Source organism: Streptopelia decaocto, assembly GCF_964273445.1.
Source record: "Streptopelia decaocto genome assembly, chromosome: 3".
NCBI classification, from domain to species: Eukaryota; Metazoa; Chordata; class Aves; order Columbiformes; family Columbidae; genus Streptopelia; species Streptopelia decaocto.
In genome coordinates this window covers 41,573,812-41,597,225 of record NC_138656.1, presented here as the reverse complement: position 1 = coordinate 41,597,225, position 23,414 = coordinate 41,573,812, and the positions used below count along the sequence as shown (strand labels likewise).

Below are 23,414 nucleotides of genomic sequence, written 5' to 3'. Positions count from 1 at the left end.
TTTTCAGCATGTATGCATACCTTATTTTGATGGATGGTATTTAACCGCTAGTAGAATTGTATTAAAACTATGGGTAAACTTGGCAGGTAGGAAATGGTAAGATAAATTATTTTATCTTTCATTTTAATTTAAGTTCCGTAACTTCTGCACATAAGGCATGGTAAAATATGATATATTTGGAGTATAACACTTCCATCTGAATATGAGGAGAAGCTTCTTTATTTGAGGGTGCCAGAGCACTGGAACAGGCTGCCCAGAGAGGCTGTGGAGTCTCCTTCTCTGGAGACATTCAAAACCCACCTGGACACATTCCTGTGCGATCTGCTCTGGGTGAACCTGCTTTAGCAGGTTGGTCAGACTAGATGATCTCCAGAGGTCTCTTCCAACACCAACCATTCTGTGATATTATCCTCTCATTGCCTTTTGAAATATTCTGGTGGTAGATTGCTGTGGTTGTGCTTGGTTTGGTTTGTTCCAGCATGTGCCTGAAGAACAGCTCTGAATGGCAGCATAAAGCAACACTGAGAAGTTCCATCTCTGATATGCCCCACTAATTCCTCTATCGTATTTTAATTTGTCTGTGAAGGCCTCCTCTTTATGCCTTTTCAAATAATATGCCTTTTCAAATAAAAGATCAGACAGTCCTAAAATAACAGTTTTATTCTGTAATGTCACCTGGTATGTCATTCTGGGAATGAATAAATTGTTTTGATGTGAAGGATCCTCCTCAGCAGTTTCTAAAAATAACTGCTATTTTTCTCTATTCTTAGAGCATTGATACAGTTACATAAATTTGAGCATGAAAGTGTTCCAAAGATTACCAGAAGTCTAAAATAAAACATGTATTCTGAAGCTGTTTATATTCTTGCAGAACAGCATGTAGCACAGTGGAGGCCTGCAATACAGTGACAGTGCAGATACTGTGTTGGTGATTACAGTATGTAACAAAGTATCCTCCGAAGACAGGGTCATCCAGATCTGCACTGGAAGAGGCCTGAAACACTGGCAGAAATAGCAGTATAAAAAGCTTCTAAAATTCTCTTCTGTGTCTCACATTTTTTTCTGATTGTATACTGTGTTTCGTCACTTAATTGTTGAACTTATTTGTCCCCCTCCATCTGGTCCTTAAATTGTGCTACCGTGATCACTAGATCACATAGGGGTCACTATGTGTTTGGATGAGGGACTTCTTTATTGAGTGCTGAGATGCAATTAGACAGTGAGCAGTGAAAAAAGAGCGGTGTTCAGCACCAGCTTTGGACACAGGCAAAGCAGGTATTTGCCTGAGGTGAGAGACTGGTTAGGAAGATGATTTTGTTCCCTCCATCCAAGAACCGAGATCCAGAAAGCTCCGTTGGCCAGTGATGGATAGCCATGGTGTTGGTTGTTGCATGCACAGCCCACTCTGGACTGTCTTCTGGCCACGGGCCCTCAATTCTGGAGGGACGGGGGAGTTGTCACAGGACTGAAGGCTCCTCTCTTGCCTCCTCCCTCCTGCAGCTCTCAGAGGCACCTGTCTCTGAAGCAGATGCAGCCGTACCATGGGGAGATGCACAGAGTGCTCAGGCTACTGATTGCCAAGGCTGTTGTGTCATTGTGCATTTAAACATGCAGTGATGAGGGCACCTGGATAGACTGGTCTTCTGCTGCTATCCAGCTGAATTTGGTCAAAATCGCTGAGGAATCTTGGGTTGTCTCTGATAATGCTGCCTTTTATGTAGTGATACTCGGCTCTTGATTTAGTGCCAGTGAGACATTATTCAGGGGTTCATGTCTCTGAACTATAAATAGTTTAAGACAACTGAGTATTTGTGTAGTGGGAGGCTCAGAGAACTGACAAACAGATTCTTTCAAGAGAAATAGTAAAATAGAATTTTATGGTATGAACTGTTTTATTTTGTTCCCCAAAAGGTCTAGCTGGGATCAGAAACCTTAAACCAAGTTTTAATAATGGTAGTGGCTTATTCATGACACAGATGTCTCTAGGCTGGGGGACTCTTCTCCACTCAGAAATGTACTTTTCCAGTTTCAAGTAGATTCTCCCTGAAGTTGCGAGACTTAGTTTACTTTGTAATTATAAAGCATTCCAGCTGAAAGCAGTGCAAATAGAGATGTTTGTGGTAATATGTTGGTTTACTAGATATTGCAGTAGGTAAAAAAAAAAAAAAAAAAAAAAAAGTGGTATTATTTTTAAAACACCACAGGCAAAGTGGGCATAACCCTGGTAGTTTTCACTCACTCTGACCCAGATGAAGAACATAAAAGGAATAGGCAAAGGGTTAACTATGTGCAATTTCTCTGAATTAAGTATTATTTACTGCACAGTCTAGTTAGGTTGCTGTTTCAAGGACAGTGTTTAAAGACATGTACACAGAATCCTTAAACTGTGTTTTTATTATTTAAAATGCCTTAGACGTTTATATTAAGCTACACCTAAATTTGAAGTGTTATTTCTGGAGTTTTTCAATTCAGATTTCAGAAGCACTATTAAAAAACAAATATAGGTATAGATATACAAGAGAAAGCATGGTATAATCAGTTGGGTATTCTTTGATTCTATTTATCTTCAAAGCCAGGGAAACTCCTGCTGGGAGTCTGGAGGTTTGGTTTTTTCTGTTTGTGTTTTTTGTCTGTGTTTTGTTTTGTGGTTTTTTGTTTGTTTTGTTTATTTTTGTGTTTGTGGTTTTGTTTGTTTATTTGTTTTCCACTTAGAAATCTCCAAAAACTAATGGCAGATAGCAGGTGGAAGTATATAATAATTTTTTTATTATTACTATTTTTAATTGGGTTTTAATGCTTTATTATACCACCATCATTCATGTTATTTTAGAACTTAAAGTCCACACAGGAATAGGACAGTGAGTATTCATAGTTGCCAGTGCGGAAGGGGGCCATGAATGTTCCTTTTGCAACTAATTTGCATTTTGACTTGCAATATGTATTTAAAAGTGATGACTGCAGTGCAGTTTAGACCCTTCAGAAATATATCATTACAGAAAGAAATTACTTGAGAGAATGAAGTGCTCCTGGCTTTTGCAAATTACCACTGGAGGTGGAACAGACTCCAGTTTCTCAAACGATCCAGTCAGAATAGGCTTTCATGAGAGATTGTATTTATATAGCTTAATCACAGAATCAATTTAATCATTCCTTCTTTTGAGAGTTTCTTTGAGTTAAACATGTTGCTTTAAGTGTTTTGTAAATTATATTGAACATTTTGTGTTAGTTTCAGAAATGGATAGACCAGGTTTTAAAGTGATGAAATTCAAAATCAGTGTGACTTAGCCAATCCCAGCTCCTTTTCACTTTCCTTTCCATGCCATTCTCTTTAGACAGGTTAAAATACAGCCTTTGAAATGGCATTACGAACTGGTGAGGTCCGTTGTACCCAGAAAGGCTGGGATCTGGTGTGTGTGAAGGATTATTTATGACTGAAATGTGAACTTGAAAAGTTTTCACCCAGCATAACTCAATAACCTTTCCCATGAGCCTTGAACGGTAATGGTTGTTCATTTATAAATTAATTTGAGAAAATCCATAAAGCTCTTTAGTGATTGATTTTTCAAATTAAAACCAGAACAGTCTTGCCTGTCATTGAAGGGAGCAGAACAATTTATTTAACTTGATCTTTAACATCATATTTGGATTTATTCATTTGTGTATAATCCAGCTACTATATTATTACATTATTTATGCTGTATTTATGGTGCCATATTTATGATTCATTCCAAGTTACTGAGCTTTTTTCCATTATTTCCTTGCTATGGAACTTAGGATTTACAGGTTCTTGAACCAAGACTACTTCAGCAGTATCAAAATGCTGTCTTTAATGTAATTTATTTTAGCATCATTTAATGCCTGTTTATAGACAGTGAACTTCATTGAAATTATTACCCTTACTCTGCTCAACAATAGTTTTATAAGAATATGAATTAAATGATGATTCTCCAGGGGTTTTGGTACTCGGTAAGTCTATTTAAAACCTGTGTAATTAATTCATTATTGAAATTGGAGATGAGAGATTTGGATATCAAGCTTTGTTTTTGATGCTTACCGTTGCTTTACCTCTACATCACACCTCAGAACACCAGAGGAGGAGAATGCTTGGAACAAGCAAGCGAGAGCACCATCTGGTCAGGGCTGGTGGGGTGCGGGGGGGCTGCTGTGCTGTCCTTGGGGCTGGAATTACAGCCCAAGTGCTGTGAGACAAATTGAGTGGCAAGTTCCAGCTCTAGTGACTGTTTATATTAAGGGGAATTAAATAGATTAACGACATTGTCAGGAAAAGAATGATGTTTTGAATTTAACTTAGAGCCATAGGTCAAACTTCAATGACTTCATTATACCAACTAATTACCCAAATTAAAGTTTATAGTAAAGATGAACTGAAAATTTTCAGAGGTTCTGAACTCCTTATAGATATTGTCATTTGAAATGAAAGAGGTTAGTATCCTTTTTCCATAAATGTAGAATATGCAAGTAAAGTGCTTTGGAAAGAATAGAAAAAAATCAAGAACTAGTGTTACAGGTATGGCTCAGAAGCTATAAAGTATCCTGAGCTTTCTAGGGGAAGACCAACATTCATTGTAGCTTTGGTTGTCCTTTCTTTTCCTGCAGTTATTTAGTTTCCTCATACATTTACGTTACTTAGAATTTCATAATTAAGTTTTGCAACTTGTAAGTTTTCTCTACTGTTTCAAAAGTAATGTGGATCTTCCGTACATTTCGTAACTGATTTTTTTTTTCCATCGTATCAGTGGAAATCTGTAATAACTCTTTGAGCTAGTCAGAGGATTTTTGTCGGTTATTCAGATATCGTTAAAAGCAATGTTTCATTTGACCTAGTCCTATCAGAATCTGATATTGTTTACCAGTATCAGTTTTCAGAAGGAATAAAATGTTATACATTATACTTCCTGTTCAGCACTGAACTGTTGTCAAGAATGTATAAAAAGAAAAGAGGTGTATCCTATCAAATAATGTTTTTATATAGAGTGAGTACTAACGTTTGTTTGAACAATCTCAAAGTAGTATACTACATCTATTTTAATGAAAGGAGTTAAGAAATGACCTTTAGATTTCTTTGACAGAATAAAAAGGTATGAAATGGTCAAGGTTATGAATTTAGTCAGCTGCTCTGGGGCAAGGGTTATGATGCATGCTGTTATGGTAAAGGCAGTGTGACTTACCCTTCAGTGAAGAAGAGGTATCTTTTATTCAAAGCCACCTTTTTGGTAGAGAAGACAGTATCTCACTAAAGACAAAAGACCTTGCACCCTATTCAAGTACTTTATGCCAACTTGTATTTTGCAGCATGTGTCTTGCCCCTACAAAGTCTTCCTGTCCATCCTTGACCCCATTCTCCGGGTTTCTCCTTCTGTTTCCCTGTAGGGATCCCGTCCTCAGCTCTTTTTCAGTCCCCTTCCAGATTACTGTCACTTATTCTTTTGTTGAGGCTTTGCTGCTGCCTTTTGGACTTTTATCTCTAAGTGCTCTCACTGTCTTTTTACCTTCACTCCCTCTGTTGCTGCTGTACCCAGTCATTCATGTGGAAATAAGACACAGTCCCAGGATTCTTTTTATTTCCTTTGGTAAACAAATTGCATGGCATTATTTAGGATTTCCTCCCTTTGTCTCTTTCCCATTTTCTCATCTTATGTGAGCATTACAAGACTGATAGCTCCCCTTGGAAAGAACAGGGAAAGGAAATAATGGATGGACAGTCACATAGAAGAAAACTTGAAGAAAACCCATGAGAAGCCATTCTTTTAAGTTCACAATGGAAGGCTGTGATGTTTAAAATTACACTGATCCGACTGCTATGTGTAATCCAAAGCTAACTTCAAAAGAGTACTCAGACTGAAAAACTGGTGACAGCTTCTGGGTTTCCACTGTGAGAAAGAACTTAATCCCTGAAAAGCAGCAAGGTACCAACCTAGAAATGAATTATTCTGATTAATTTAAGCCTTTGCTTTGACTTGATTTCTCATACATCTAATGACTTGAAAACTGCTGAATAAAATTGTTGAATTTTGTATTATGCGATTGCAAGAATTCCAAATACCTTTTAATCAGTGAGGTTCATATTGAAATAGGCTAGGATGTAATCAGAATATTTTGACTTAAAAAAAGCCCCTCGACAACATCCCCTCAAACAACCCACTCACTCCTCCCACCCCCAACCCAAATAAACGCAACCAAGGTGACATCTGATCTGTTATTGTGTACATATTACAACATAAACCCAGTCTCTTAGTTGCAGAATAAAAGTTTGAACAAATGCTTGAAGAGAAGAGAAAGCGTCTGAACAAAGAAGCAGCTGAGTGCAAGATGGTTTAGAATTTCCTTTTTACTGTACTAATGAAGGTCAATTTCAATTAAAAAATAAGATTGATTTTGAATTTATTTCCCTTCTGTGAGACAGATATGAGAAACTTATATCTGTCACCTGCTCCTCCAACCACAACCATTGCAACAAATGACTAAGATAAAATAGTGGATATAAGGTCAAGGGAAGGATTTTGTACATGTTTATATATAAACCTATAACTTCTTTTTTGTACATGAAGCATATACCAGAGTTTCTGTTTATACATGGCTCATGAATATTCAGTGTAAATGGTTCTGTAAGTGTAGTGAGGAATATTTATTTTGTATTTTGATTAATTTTTCCCCTTTAATTTGTCATCTTTCATTTACAAGGTCTGGAAGTATTTATTTCCTTAATACTTCTTAGCATATTCTAAGATGGATTTTAGTACATCTGTAGTCTCATTTGTTGTTAACAGTACTAAGACATATATTCTAACTCACTATTTCATTTGGTTTTGAGCTATCTATCTCTTTCAATGCTGGGTTTTTCTCTATGCTAAGCATTCAGTCCCTATGTGTTACATCCACAGGAGGACTTCGGAAGCTAAAGCCTGGTAACTATTAGATACCTGATGCCAAAATGGTGGTCCTCAAAAAACTACTAACAAATGACGGGAAATGCCTACAATTTCTGTATTAATATTCCTTGAAGTTATGTCTCTGGCTATTTTTGGCAGTGCCTGATCTTGGCTGAAGATCACAACATTTACTCCATCCATAAGTTCTTCCCGGATCTGTAGGACAGGGCCATTCTCTGGCACTGCTCCCTGCAGTGCCTGATCTGATAAGCACAGTGACAGCAGCCCTTTGCACAAGTGACTCCTTTATTCATTTCCCCAAAGGAAAAGGCTCAATTTTAAAATTCTGGTGATGTCCTAGGGCAGAAACAAAGGTGCAGGAGGGAAGCGGTCCAAAGAATGGCTGCCTAAATCTAGAGTGGCAGAGCTTAATACTCACCACATTCCTCAGTGTTTCCTTTGAAGAGAAGCCAGGTTACCTACTCAGGGATTTTGTGGATCCAATGTATATCACTTATCTCTGTGTAGTATGAAGGAAAAAAGAAAACAACCTTTTTTCAGGCTTAATTGTTTTCTGGAAGCACTTAGGTTTCTGGATATATGCATATATGTTAAATATATATATAAAAATATATGCATATTAAGATTTGGAAATAGGAAGCTGTTAACATCTGGGATATGTGAAGAATGTATCGGTGTGGTTGTGAAACTTCAGGTGCCAAATAAATGAATTTTAATAATTCAATGTAATAGTTTTCATGGTTATTTCAGTACTATAAGCTCTTACAAAACACTGCCTTTCTTGTGAGATGTATGCAGTGATCACAAATCTTTATCATCATTGGATGTTTGGTTTTGGTTAGAATCTAGAAATATTGTAATTATCAGGCTTTTGATTTTTTTCATATATTCTCTCCTTAAAACACTAAGAAAGATGGCTAAGCAAACACTGTATAGATCTTGTTATGAATATCACAATAATGGGTGCTAAAGACAATTAAAGTTTGAGTAACTAAGTCTGAAGGTTTAATTGATTAGAGCTGGTTTTGAATCTGATAACCTCTGAATCTGGCGGTTGCAATAATTGTTTTGGCGATCTTAAAATGAGAGATGCAGTTAAATGAACAAATATATATGATGGATTCTTCCAACAGAGCTGAGCATTTAGTTTGTGCCTTTGTTTGGTTTTCAGAACTGTCCATTACGAAGGTGGGGCTGTGTCAATTCATGCTCGTTCCCTTTGGCGACTAGAGACTCTAAGAGTTGCGTAAGTAAAATTTCTCTCAAAAGCAGCAGTCTATTTGGCAGGTCGCATTTTGTGTAGTAAGAGTGTTCCTGTAAAACCAGATTTCTAACTATAAAATCAGACAGATAATACTAAAATAATCTTCCAAAAGTGCTCTATTTCACTTCCATCAGAAATTAAACAACTTCCTGAGAGAGTGTGTGTTAACATACAGGCTATGGATTTTTGTTTTCCTGAGGTGGTTATAGCTGTCAGTGAATTCACAATTTACGTTTTTAACATCCTTAAAAATAATAACTAATGTGTATCACCCCCTAAGTTGGTTAAGTTATTTGGAAATCTTCGAAGGTAAAAATTTACAGAAATGCTACCTTGCATTGTTAGAAGTGTTGGAATGATAGTAAGGAATCATGTCTTGTTTGTTAATTGCACTGTAGAATTGCACTGAAGTTGTATTACAATATGTGCTTACGATAAAATTTCTAGTGATTAATAAATGATTGCTTCTTAGAGATTAAATCATGGCAGCATAGTGAAAAGTTACGCTCTAATGATGCTGTGTGTGCATTTTATTTAATAGGATGATGTTAAATGCCATTGATAAGGCAGTGAGATTTTTGCTTTGGACTAAAATTGACCTTGAGACTGCTTAAGTGACAACAATGGCTTTTTCTTTTCCTCATTGCAATGTACCTCCCTAATAAGCAGTGGTACTGGAACAACATGGGGATTTGAGAAATTAGAGGCTTCTGTTGTGACTGTTGTATACCTCGCTTTGACAGGCATTGTATACAAGTTTTTGAAGGGCAAACATTTGAACATATATGAATGAGAGGAATTGTGAGAACCATCAAAACAACTAAGCAAAATCAGTGGTAATCTTTCTTTTTAAGGCACACAACTTTCTTACCAGGAAAAAAGACCTGCAGTTCCCTCATCTCCCTATTTTCCTGTATCATATTCTAATAGCTATATACATTCACTGCTTTATAGCAGTCACATTACTATTCATGCCAGTGCTTTGATTTATAACTTAGCGCACACATGCCTGAAGTTCTCTATCAGTTCTAGTCCTTTCCAGAATGACTGCAGGTATAATATTAATTTTGTTAATTTTATATGATTCTGAAGGAATCGTTGTTTCTGAACCCTCGTAACAATTGCCTGGGCTGTCTCCATGCACAGACTGCCTCTTGGCATGCCCTGCTATTAGATGCCAGATAATATGGCTCAGTGTTGCTTTCTTTCCCGAAAGGTGACAGGGATCATATTCTCACAGTGAAGAAAAGAACTATTAGTAGTCAGAAATGGCTTCAGAAGATACTGCTCAAAAAGCCTTTTCTTCTAAGTGCACATAAATTGTCCTATTTCCTATCTGGCAGACGTGAACTAGGGGCATGGCTCAATTACACCACATTTATTATTTCTTTTTTCTGATGGTCTGTAGCTATTGAGTCCAAGAGAAAATTGGATCAGGCTAGAGAAAAGGCAACTCCCCACCAAGGCCCCTGATATGAAAGGTGCAGAGCTGATGTGTTGTACCAGACCCAGCAACACAATAGCTGAGGATCCTGACCTGACATTTTACCTAATAGAGAAGCAGAAGCTGTGCTAGAACATTGATACTTAGATGTGCTTTTATGGAGTATACTGACTTGGCTGTGTAGAAGACAGAAGAAAAATGTATTTCTAAGATACCAAGCATCTGTATTTCCTTCCTCCCCAAAGTCCTTGCCCCTTGACTTTAAACAAAAGAGACTATTTAGTTTGCAAAAGAATTTAGTTGAGGGGAAAACCTCTTCATTCTTTTGGTTGCTTCCAAACCAATAACTAAAAAGATTTGGAAGTTTAATTAGTGAAGAGTAATAAATCTTGTTACTAAACAGAAGCCAGGTGTTGCTCTTGCATTTTAAAAATGGCAATTTAAAATTATGTGCCAGTTTGGTTTTGCATACTTTGCATACAGTATGGCCAGCTCTTAAGAAGACATGCTTAAACAAATGGATATTTGTATTGAATAGGTAAGTGCTTTAATCTGCATCAGGGAAACGGAAAATGGCTTAAACATATGAAAGTGCTGTACCTGGAAATATGTTAAATGCAAGTGATAACAAACAGTGGGAGTAAGTTTATAATCAGGTTAGTTCATAAAGATGTGTTTGTATATTTCATTGATATTATGTGAACATTTGTTCATAATTTTAAGCTATTTCAGGCCAGAGTAAGCATAGAGCATTACTAGTATTTGTGGAAGCACATCAGAATCTTGGCAGTATTCTCAACTCCATCATGATGGGTGTTTTACAAACAGAAATACATTATTTCCTCTCCAAAAAGCAGTGTGCACATGCATCTAAAGTGTAAACTTTTGAAGAGATAAGACTGAATGAAGTTTTGTGAAGATCCAGGGAAACATCCTAGCTGTTCTAATTTTTCAACCTAAGGAATATTCGAGAAGCTTTCTGAAAAGGCTATGTGAAATGCATCCTCCTTAGTAACCCTACACAAGTTTATCTTCAGGAGTTAATCAGGAAGAACAGAAGAGCTGACTTTGCAGTTTGAGGCAGGAAGTTAGAAATCTGCAACCTATATTTCAACTTGAGCAGTCCTTGGGGAGCTTAAAGAGAAAAATCTTTGCCTTTTTTCCTTCGTTTCCTCTCATAGAAATGAAGAATGTGAACCAGTCTTTGTGTAATAATTTTTAACATTTCTTTTAGGAGGATTTTTATTTATTTATTTAGCTGTTTTATTTTTTTTCTTGCACACTGTTTACAGTGTGCCTAAAGCGTTCTGACTGCTGAAAGGAGAGTGCTCTGGGAGAGGGAACAAACCCAGCTGCTGGCAGATGAACTGTTGGAGGGGGAACTGGCAGCTCCAAGCTTTCTGTTTGCAGTATAAGCCTCCTTCTCCATAGGCGGTCTGTATATTCGCTCAAGAGGAATTCAGTCTGAATCCAGGCAGCCTGTGCAAAGGAAGAGGTTAATTTTATTTGTGAGAATGTTTTTATAATAACCAGCATTTAGAATTTTATCCTTTTCCAACTAGTTGGCAATATAATGTACTGTATTTTCACGAGTACTTAATCTGTATGTTTTGTTTTTAAAAAAACAAACATTTCCTATGAACTTTTTTAGGTGGAGTGGCAGCCACATTAGATGGGGACAGCCATTCAGACTAAGACATATAACAACAGGAAAATATTTAAGTCTCCTGGATGACAAGAGTCTTCTTCTTACAGACAAAGAGAAAGCGGATGTAAAATCTACGGCATTCTGTTTTCGGTCTTCCAAGGTATGGAATCAGTGCAGCATTAATATAACTAGTAGTAATTCCAGTCTCTTTAGTAAGCAAAATTTAGGTATTTCCTATTGCATAAATTATCGGAGCCTTCTACATTTTCACTGACTCAAAAACCAAAACAAAACTCAGTATAAATAATATCTAGAAAGGCTGTGTTTGTTATTTTCTTCTTCTTCTTTTTTTTTTTTTTTTCTTTCCTGCTTGCCAACTTTTAATCAGTTTTCTCATTTCTTGTTTTTCTGATGAACTTCTTTGCTACTTCACTGCTTGTATCTTTTGGCTAACATAGGAAAAATGTATAGTACTGTGGGTTATTTAAATTAAATTGGAAAATAAGAATTTCTTTCATCAGATACTGGTCTAATTTAAAGTTACCATAGTTTGAATTTTTGTTTGACACCTTGAATAAGCGTTTCAAGTTCAAAAGAGTACCTCGTGTAGTGGGTAAACAATTTAAAATAATACTATGATGAATTCTTTAACATCTTTTGATTTCTTGTACTTTTCACCTGCAGCAAGTTGCTGAAAATAATGTTGTTTTCTTAAAAAATTGTCTTCGAAAAGATATGATAATAATAAGAATAATAAACAGAATTGTTCAGTAACATCTCTGTAGCATTTACTTAATTTTTAATTATTTGTCTGCTTGGGAAGATAAGAAATGGGTATTTAGCTGAAAGCAGGTATATAGACTTTCACACTCTGATAACGGAGATTAGTTCAGGTGATTATATTGGGACCCAGACTATGTTTTTTTTAGAAAATCCAAAGAAATACTTAAGTATTTTAGGACAATGCAGTGCAACTATATTGGGGGATTCCTGTTGTGCTTACTATAAATCTCAACAGTTTTTCTCCTTTGAAGCAAGAAGGATAAAATAATTCATTCACTGATTCTCAAGGTGGAGTTTCACTGATTCTCAAGGTGGAGTTTTCAGCGACGGTTACCCCAAAAAGAGTGGAATGATGTACTATGCTCTACTGTTACATGGATTATTTAGCCCAAAAAATACTTGAAGGCAATGACTGTTAGAAATAGAGAGAGTATCTTTTTTTGATATGGAGAAGGTGGTTTGTCTCTGTTTTCTGAGTAGCATATGCACAGGTGTTTCAGAGATTAGACAATGATGTATTTGAAGTTTCTTAGTTGTATTTTTTTGTTGTTGTGTTTGTTTGTTTGTTCATTTTGATTATTTTGTTTGTTTGTGTTTTGTGTGTGGTTTTGTTTTTGTTTTTACAGCCTGAATTTTGAAGTCTTATTTGGAAGCATTTTGAGTATTTATATTTTGAAGTAATTTTGTTCTACCATGTTCAAAATAGTTAACATTTTTAAATTTAGTTGTTAAAGTGACTAAACCTCTCCTATGCTGAGCAGGGCAGAGATAGAAGGCTTTAGGGCATGTAAAAACATGTTGTGGTTATCAATTATTTAAGTAACATGGCAGTATTTTAAGGAGGGGTCTATAAACTAATCAGCACATGACAGATGTAATCATCCTGATATTTAAATATGTATTTGCAGAGAAATTGCAGGTTTGGAAGATCATATTTGATGTTAATTTTGTGGATATCAACATTCATTTTAACTAAAGACTTATTTGGAAGGAATTCTGGAGATACCACAGGGATGGATTGTATGGTTTGCTCTTCATTGCTGAGGATTAAACCAGTCTCCTGTTTAGGACTTTTTAAAGGAGTGTCATTATTCATTTCATAAGGATACAGGCATTACAAATTTTTAGGTGCCTGACCTGTCTGGAAAAGAGCATTAAATAAATATTTCAAAATTATAGTAGTCCTAGAAAGGCTTCTGTAGAGAAGGTAAGCAGCTTTAGGGGTCTCTTTTCCTCCAAGCATGTATGGAGAAACCAGCCAACCTTTCAATTGTGTGGTTGCATGTAGTTAGCCCCAAATAATTATTCCTGGGTAAGAGGCAGCCCGTAATCTTCTCTGTTGAACAGAGCTTTAGTACTTGGGAGTATGTCAAGTAACTAGATCTTTCTTACAGCAATTTTGGTCCTTTTTTTGCCATGATCATCATTCTTCCTTCCACTCCCAAAAAGAATGATGAAGATCCCACTTGTGCTATAGATAAGTTAGCTCAAATAGGCAAAACCATATGTGAGGGAAGAATACCTTTATTTGCAATGTTAAAGACTTAATTCCTTCGGGCATGTGAGTGGATGATAATTTCAGTTTCTACATGAAAAGCAGCTTTCATGTTTGCTTAGAAAAATATAGAAAATGTATCCCTTGTAAATCTGAAGATTCAGATGCAAATGTAATGCTCAACATTTGTTGTTGGTTTTAGTCTTATTATTTGCAAGGGACTTACTCATCATTCTAAACACATTGCCTTGCCAGTACTGCATTGAAAAAATAAGTGTAAGAGAAGCAGAAAGCTGAAGTTTTTTATATCTTATATGAACCAGATGCTTATCTTACATGAACTCAGCTGCTCAAAATAACACACGCTTGCACACATAGACGTGTACTTTTTTTTTCCCCGCAAACTTCTCGTGCAGAAGTTTAAAAATGAGATCAGAAGCTTCTTATGTGTTAAAATTCTTTAAATAGCTCAGCAAAATAAAGAAATAGGAAAGCTTAAAATCATCACAAGCCAAAAAGCACTCAGAAGATGTGGGTTTTCTGAAGAGCTAAGACTCTTTTAATTTTGTTTCTGAGAATTGGGCTTTGTGCTCTAGTTATCATATATTACTCTAATAATTAAATGAGAATTAGATTAGCCTTTAAAGCATCTGCAATTCAGAAAACTCTTTTTTTTTTTTCTCTCTTGTAGTCTCAATTTATTCACCACAGGATGTCCACAGACATCTATATTTTATTCCCCAAATATATGACTCTTTTATAGACTTGAATTTGTAGTGGTTCATTTCTGTGGATCTTTTTTTTTCCTCTCATATTTGCTAAATATTGATTATTTTTGATAAAAAGCTTTATCTTAACACCACTTTTCCACTGAAATAAAGTAATTTTACTAATGTAGAAATGTTTATACATTCTGTACAATGTCTGCTTTTCCTGTCCAGTCTTTTCCACTGGACAGAAATTTTAATAAAATTTTATGGCCTTTATTTGTATCTTCATCTGTTTCTTTATAAAATTTCAGAGGAAATATACTAATGTAATCTTGAAAAGCAGTCATCAATTAGCTTCTTCCAGTCAGTGAGTTCTGCTAGAATGTCAGTCCTGAGAGAAGGTATAGGTTGGGTCATATGACAAGACAACACTGAAAGGTCAAGCCTTAATAATGGGAATCCATTTCAGAATGTTGCAAGGAATTAACCAGAAACATTAGAGTGAGATAACATATTTAAGGCAAGGCTGCTTAGAATATTTTTTTTTCAACATTAAGATAAAACCATTGAAAATTATTTTGTCCATTTAGTGCACAACAAATGCGGGTAGATTGGCGTGTGTTCTTGTATGTATGGAATAAAACCTGTTTATAAAGAGCACATCCTTCTGGAGAAAATCTGGCATATTGTTCAATAAACCTGTTCATTTCCAGTGCGTTCTTGGTGCTCCGTGTTACTGAGATGGTTTACAGACTCTTGCAAAACCCAGTTGTTTCTGTTCATTCCAGTGTCATGAATTAAGATTTTTGACCTTTGTTCAGAAAATGTTGATGGTTTAAGAATGGGCCTAGACTGCAAATACAACTGAAGCTTTTATTTGTAAATATGCTGTAGGAAGAATTAGCGTCTGGTTGTGTAGTGACAGATTATGGTAAGAGGGTAGCGGGCCAGAAATTTGTATCATATGTCTATACCAAAATGCAATTATTAAATGGTGCCGTGGAGAATTCTGATGTTTTTCAGATCCTGTTTTTTACTCATGAACTGTTTTACAGTAGATATTGAGGTTGATATGTACTTTCTCAACTACCTGCTGTTTATTGGCATGGATCCAGCACTCCATTCAAATCTCCCTCTTCATAAAAAAATCTGTAGTTCTTGTTCACTACCCAAAAAAGCTGAATGTCTTGAAGCTCCTAAATGAATGCTCCGATGCCTGTTGCCCCCACACCATCCTCTGGCTTTTAATTTCTCTCCTGTATTTAATCCAACTTTTACTGTATGCTTTCCTGGCTGCTATGTTTATTTTGCAGGAAAGAGCTCAAATTAATGTGATTGAATGCAGTCTGGGCTGTAAATCTATGTGCAAAGTTGTCAGTGTACTTACATAGGTGGGGACAGAGATCTTGTTTGGCAAGTTGTTGGCACTGCAATTTTTATGCTAAGTAAATTTAGTGTTAATTCTAATCGGAATGAAGATTTCACCATCAAACCCCTTCCATTTCTGTTGTAGTCAGTACATTTTAAAGAATGTATGGAATAATATTTAAAGTTAATTATTCCTCATTTTAAGTTAATTATTCCTCATGTCATTGACAGTGCTTTATGGGAAAAAATCATACATTAATATTTTAAGAAATTAGTTGTGAGGAAGAAGACTTGGGAAAAAAGAAAATCATACAAGGTAGAAGCACAGTATCTTCACACAAGTTCACACTGTCTTCTCGTTATGAAGAGAATTCAAAAGACTGGAGCTTGAAATCAGGCTGTTATGTCTTCAAATGATAGCAGGGCCTAATTTATTTTTTCCTTTATCATCATTTGTGTGCAATGTCCTATTATAAGTACCATTTCAAGTTCCAGCTGTTATTACAGTCAGGTTATTTGTGATAGCTTTTGAAAGAACTGGATACAACATTTAGAGAGATAATATGAACAAAATAATGAATTAACAATGAAATAGAAGCACACAATAACCCAGTAATTGGCATCAGATGTATTTAATAAATCAGTTACTACCATGTTTCAATGGACAAGATTTTAATAAGAATTTCAGCACTTAAGGAATCAGGCATTAGCAAAATAGTGAAATTAACATCTGTATCCAGAAACAGTTTAATAATTGGAATTGATGAATGTAGTATATCTGGAAGCCCAATGTTATGAAAAAGTGCATTCATATTTGTAGTGCAAAAATTTAGTTACATGACATCTCCCTTTATCTAATAAATGCTTTTAAAAATCCTTTAATAAATTAGAGATTGTTTTATCTTCATCTGACAATTCCAATTTTTGTCATCTTTTATTGTGACGCTGTCTTCTCACATTGTCAAGGCACATGTGTGCAGTATAAATATTCTCCTAATCTTCCCTGGTTGTAGTAGGATAGAACATTTAGAATTTTTTTGTCTCATTATTTGTAACATTACTCTGAGAAACGGAAGAGAGTGGCTTGTCCTCTACCTCTGATCAGGAGAAGCAGAGAAGGTTGAAGCTTTATGTGGTTAAGGATATAATCTTGCACCCTGAATGTACAGCCTAGAATAAGCCTGCAATTTGCACAGATGACCTTTTTAACAGTGGTGAAAATTAAGCGGCTTCTTATCTGGGCATGTGTGAGCACATATAGAAGCAGAATCCAGGGAGTTACTGCAGTGGTGAACCTGCCTGCGCTGTTGAAGCTGTGAAAGAGAGAGCAGAACAGCAACTGCAGTATCACAGTGGACTCAGCTTCAACTGCAGCAATTGCAATGCATTCCCTCTCCTCCCAGAAGAATTATTGATGAGTAGTTTCTGCGTCAATAACTTGAACACATGAATCAGAATTAAGGGGTCAAAGTGGTTTTGGTTACTCTCAATGGAGAAGATTTTTGCCTAAAATGGAGGTACTGGCGACAGCCTCAGGAACAGGCAAATCCAGTTTGCTGTGAAGAAGGTCAAAGTCCCCTGAGAAGTTTTGGGCACAACTATTATACATTAACATCCCTCCTACAGTTAACAAGATATATATACTGAGCCTTTGCAACATGTTTTTTCCATGCTTACCTGTGGATTTAACAAATTATGCAGGCAGAAAAGAGGTGTAACAGTCAGTCAAACCATGTGCATTTGAGTGGTTAAATGGATGATCTGCCATGAGCCAGGATGTATAGGCTGTTTGTCTTCTAAATGGATCTATGTGGGGAAGGAATTGATACTTAGAAGAGCTAGGTATTGGGGAACACCTCAAATCAGAGTTACAAGCTATAGTATTGTTTGAGATACTACCTTTCCTCCCCTGAAATGACTGCTGTCTGTATAGGACACCAGCTGGGCTGATGCATGGTCATGCCATTCTTCTTTTACAGCATGTCAACGTGCCAGTCACAAACACCCAGAAATGGATTTATTTTTGCAGGAAATACTGAGCCCATTGTTGGGCAGGGCAGTAATGGGCAATAACAGGTTAAAGACCAACTCTTTGTGACAGTTGGAAAGAAATTGTAGGGAGGTGCTTATCTTTTCTAGGTGGGGGAAAAAAACCAAAACCAAACGCAAACAAAACAAACCAACAAACAAAATCCCAACAACAACACCCCTCTCCCCCTAACAAAATCCCCAAGAAAAGCTTCTGGAGGTTAGTGCCTGATTCAGCTATGGCATTCAATCTCTTTGATGTTGTTTTGTGAGCTTTTCTGATTCAACGAAGAATCTACTGTCAGTTGTGATCCTAGTTCTTTCCTAGGCAGCTGAAATGGATACACCCATCTTTCTTAGTGTAATGAGCTAGGTTTTTGTGTGGATGGCATCTCTGTCTCCATCTTTTCCCTAAATGTTTAACTAGAAGTTACACTTTCACCATTTTTTATTCATTTCATTAACGAATCTCAATTAATCTCAAATATTCTTTTAGGTCCTGTTCTGGACAATTGTCTAGTATTCAATCTTTTATGCAAATATGAACATATTGATTGCTGTTCTTGTATACATTTTTTTTCCTTCTTCTTCAGGAAAAGTTGGACATAGGGACAAGAAAAGAGGTGGATGGAATGGGAGCACCTGAAATAAAATATGGGGATTCAATATGCTTCATACAACATGTAGACACAGGCTTATGGCTCACGTACCAGTCTGCTGATGCAAAGTCTGTAAGAATGGGTTCCGTGCAGCGGAAGGTAAGACTCTAAAGAGGAATGCATTCCATTCAGTCACAGTCTGATAGGGCAGGATGGGAAAATGAAGAGAGCTACAAGATATAGCTGATTTGTGGATTTAAAAAAATTTTAAGCATGTCTTGTTTTCATTCTGAAAGGTGTTTTCTTTTTTTTTTTCAGTCACGTATTGAAAAGTTACGTGATGTACTGAATTCTTAAACTGAAAGCTGAAGTGCACATTAGTCAAACTAAAATATAAGTAATATCCTGTAGAATATGCTAAAATTCCTTTCTTCAGTGTGCTGTAGTTTGGATTGAGGAGGCTTTTAGTTCAAAGTCTTTTCTTTCCACGTTGTCAGTGTGTTACCTTTCAGGTTGGAATGTTCAGGTCTTGAGCCCTGAGAGATTTCTTCTTTTAATGAGTAACCATGGCCAAGCAGAATGCTAGTTCAGCATAATGAAGTAGGAGAAGGATTCTTTTATGACTTAACACATCTTCAAGAAGCTAAATATATGTTAGTGTTTATTGTAACACATAACTTTACAAAAAATTATTTGTCAGCAAGGAAAAAAATGCTTTACCCTTCTTTTTTGGGGGAAAAAAAAAAGGTGAAAAAAGTGACTGTTATGCACACTGTAGTATTTTCTATGACTGTTTTACATGTCAGATCTACAAAACTAGAGCAACATCTGGTATACGTGAACGGTCATGCCTTAAAATTTTGTGCATATCTCTCCCTCTCTAAAATCTGTGTTGTATATGGGTGTATATATATGCACACAGACATATATTCTATAAATATTTTATAAAAATAGTGTATGTTTAGGAAACAGTGTTTTTATATATGTAAAATTTTAGTGATTATAATACTAATATAATTAATAACTATAACATTAATAATTAATAAGATACATTATTGAATAATTTAGCAATGTAAAATCAATAGTTTCTATGTACACGCTTGTGTGTATGAAAAAAAGAAATTACCTAAAATAGTTTAAAATACTTATGTAGATTGGATTGAATGCCTTAAGAGCCATAATAACTAAACATAAAAAACTGTAAATTATTGGTAGTGACTCAAGGCATAGTCAGAAAAGAAGCCCAGTAACATCCTTAGAAATCACAACCAGTGAAGAATACATGTTTTGACCTTGTCCATACTTCAGGGATCTGCTGGAGTGTGACAGAACTATTTTGAAGGCTGACAAAAACAAGCAAAAAGTTTTAGACTTTTTTTTTTTTTTAAAAATATATTGTTTATAGGAGCTGTGACTTTGAGATTATTATGGCACTGAGCCTTCTGGATCAGTACAAGTGCATCCTTGGAAACAAGGAAGTAAAACGTGGGGGTTATCTGTTTTTAATTAAATTATTATTATTTTGTTTTCCTTTGGGTGTGGCTTCATCTTTTCCTAGCCTTTCTTCCTGTGCAAATTTTCATACTTCTTATTTGTGAATAATGTTTCATTTTGCAGTGACAGGTTTTTATTTTTGTATTGCAGGCAATAATGCACCACGAAGGTCACATGGATGATGGTTTAACATTGTCCAGATCTCAGAATGAAGAATCCCGTACGGCACGTGTCATCCGTAGTACTGTCTTCCTTTTCAACAGGTTTATAAGGTGTGCTTTTAAAATTATCTTTTCATCCCTTTTCTTTTTTTTTTTCCCTCTTTTATTTTATTCAAAGTGGCCATTAACACCACAGTGAACAGTTTAGCCCTCAGAAATAAAAGATATGAATACTTCTCAAACCAGACTTCATGCCAATTCTTTAGGTGTTACCAGCAGCGACGTACCCTGAGAGATATTGGTCAGTTTCTTTTCTCTATCTTCTGATATTATTGTTCGACCTTGATTTTAGAGAATAAACATACTGAAAAGACAAACAAACCATTCCTTGCCAAAATTTGCTATAAGTCATGCGGTGCATCATTTAGCTCTTTCTGTGTATGGTTTTTAAAAGTGCTCTTCCTTGTAAAACCTGGAAGAAAGAGGTAACTGCATAACTACAAACTTATAAAAGACACAAATATACTGAAGACGTACATTGTCTCAAGAAAAAAAATTCTTAAAAGTATGAAATCACACCTTCTTTCTGCCCTCCCATTACACTTTATTAGTTTCTTTTTAATGGTACTTGTTTCTTGAATACTTTGCAACATATAAAATGTTTCGTTTTATAGTATTTAGCTATTCAGGAACACTGCGAGATGTATCCGATTTGTTTTGATTTTACTACTCCAAATGTCCCCCTCAGTAACACTGATAAAATGAATTTTCAAATGTTTGTGACTTCAGTAACTGATGAAAGGCCCCTCTCATCAGTGTAAGCTGGCATTAGAAAAAGGATGATATGCCATAGGACTGTGTAGAATCATAAGAAGACAATGTAGGAGATGGTGACCTGAATCAACCATGTCCTAAATCAGTGCATAGCCAGACATAGACATGTACATTTCTTGAAAAAACATTTACCCAGGTACTTAAATAACAACAGAGAAAAATGCCTGTCAGGAGAACTGCCTACTGTATGACATTTAAAATACAAGAGAAATGCAAGCCCTAGGTCACTTTGTAAATAATACATTTTCTTAGAAGCTTAAGAATGCCATAAAAGATAAGGACAGAGAAAGGCAATTTAATGATAAGGTTTCACAAATCAAGGTACTGCTAAATTACAATGAAGATCTTTGCAGAGTGCACAGGAAGTCCAAGGTAGCATTTAACAATTTAGTTTTGACAGGATGTTACTCCAAGAAGAAACAGCTGAATTGGAAAGGATCAAAATTATTTTCCAAATTGTGTGCCCCAGTTCTTTCCCATAAAGTCAGTACAAAAATTGTGCTTCAGATAATGTGCTCACAATAAAAATTAAGTTTTAAAGATAACTCTTGTAGCCATCTTTTTGAAACATTGAATTATTTATTCTAAGATACTGTTAATCTTCAGCAGTAAATATTCCTACTGAATACACAATGTTTCCTAAATGTAGAACTTCTCTAGCTGTAGTTCACCATTTGAGATGCAAATGCAGTGACAGGCCAATTAAAAAATAAAACAAAAAAAACCCAAACCAAAACAACCAACTGAACAACCACCACCCCCCTCTCAGCCCCACTCTCTAAATACTTATCAGTGTTGTCTGAATCCAGCAAAAAGAAAAGCATAAAATGGGGCTTCTATTCCATATCGTGGCCTGGAGAGGAATCCTAGGAGCAGGCAGAATGCTGTGCATGTTGGGAGACAGGACTGGCAAGACTGGTCAGATTGCCGGCGACCTTTAGTGTCCCTAATGAAAGAAAAGAGGGAGATGAGTGTGAGGCTGGAGGGTGCCTGTGCAGGCATGGTGGGCTCCTCTGCCTGCTGAAGCGTGCTTGTCTTTAGGTCAGCAGAAATGGAGAACGGGTGAAAACAAAAAGGATCTATTTGCTACATAGATGTTTTTACCCAAACACATGCTAGGAAAAAACACCTTCTGAAAATGGCAGGATTGAGAATGAGTCAGAAGGGGAACCATGAGTGTCAAATAAGCCCCCTCCTCCCACTCTCCCCTGCTGTGTGCCACCAGGGTGGACCCTTCTCTTCAGGGCTGCTCCTCTCCTGGTGCTTCAGAGCCCTGTCTGGCTCCTGCAGAGTTTCAGAATCCTCTGTATCTTTCCCTTGTCTCTGAGGATGGGCACTGTGTCTGCAGGCCCTCAGCACCCCTGGTTTCTTTGCCTCTTATGGCCCTCTCTCCTCCTTTCAGAAGGTCCTGGCAGGCCTCCTGCAGCCCCTGGCTGGGACAGACCCCCTGCCCACTGCTGCCTTCCCAAACCCTCACCTTCCACTTGCTGCCTGGCATTGGTGAGGTCTCAGCTGCCACAGCCGCATTGTAAGAAATGTCAGGTTTTATGGGAGGAGAAAGGTATATTAGGGCTCTGGAAAGCACAGTGCTGAGGAAAACTTGCATTATCGGGTTTGTTGGAGATTCAGCTAAGCAAGGGGCAGGTGTGACATGGATGAAAATGGTCTGCCCCCTTCTTCTAGGAGACAATGGTCATAGACTACAGCAAGGTCAAGGCTTGTATATCAGGGAAACAAAAAGGCTAATGAAGTGCTGGGAAGGTGTGTGTGGAGGAGCTGCATCTTCTGGCACTGAGGATGGCTTAAGAGCAGGTTAGAGATGCGCTCGAGAGCATGTATAGACTAGCTGGGTGCTCTTCAACACCGTAGGACTGGTTCTTTGACTTCCAGCCTCATGATGCTTTGAACAGCTTTTCAATAACTTCTCTTTGTCTTTTAGTCTGTCTCTGATACTACTAAATGTGTAGGTAGAATATTAAAATGTGTTTTCTGGATTTCAAAAAAATTTAAGAGAAACAATATTTTTGATGCTTCCACTTATGTTTTGGAAGGGAGGCATGGGTCATTAAGAGGAGAATGGGGCAGACATAAATAATTTTTGAGAAGTTATGTAGCTGTCAGAACATGAATTGAGCTTTGGCATCTAAAAAAACATTGTTTTTAAATATGTAATGAGTATAAATGATAAAGTAGATTGATTTCCAATACTCAGGAGACTTGACTTCTTCTTGTAGGGGCCTTGATGCTCTCAGCAAGAAAGCAAAGTCTTCCACCGTCGACTTGCCTATTGAGTCAGTCAGTCTGAGCCTTCAGGACTTGATTGGCTATTTTCACCCCCCTGATGAACATTTGGAGCATGAAGACAAACAAAACAGGCTCCGAGCACTGAAGAATCGCCAGAACCTCTTCCAGGAAGAGGTACTTCTGTCAGTTTTACTCCTGATTTTCCACCATGTTGTCTGCAAGTATTCTTTCACAGTATGTGTAACATTGATGTTTGATCTGGTGCATGTTTGCATTGTGTTTTTTTTTTTTCTGTCCTCTAAGATTAAAATTATCTGCTGCATTTATAATCTCTTTAGATCTGTTGATTTCCCTCTGTATCTAAAGGAATACATTTAAGGCTTTGCTTCCTTTTCTTCCTTTTTTATTTTCTCTCCTTTTTTTTTTTTTTT

At 36.5% G+C, this 23,414-nt stretch overlaps 1 protein-coding gene across 1 annotated transcript in view; it reads left to right on the top strand.

The window, feature by feature from the left end:
* RYR2 (ryanodine receptor 2) overlaps window positions 1-23,414 on the top strand; it is a gene marked incomplete at its 5' end in the record, with an annotated part of 392,755 nt that overhangs the window by 165,078 nt on the left and 204,263 nt on the right. The window contains 5 exons of the mRNA XM_082048672.1: window positions 8,083-8,157; window positions 11,271-11,427; window positions 18,245-18,409; window positions 19,895-20,016; window positions 22,974-23,157. Coding sequence (XP_081904798.1) covers window positions 8,083-8,157; window positions 11,271-11,427; window positions 18,245-18,409; window positions 19,895-20,016; window positions 22,974-23,157 — 703 coding nt within the window. The remainder of the gene's footprint in view (window positions 1-8,082; window positions 8,158-11,270; window positions 11,428-18,244; window positions 18,410-19,894; window positions 20,017-22,973; window positions 23,158-23,414) is intronic.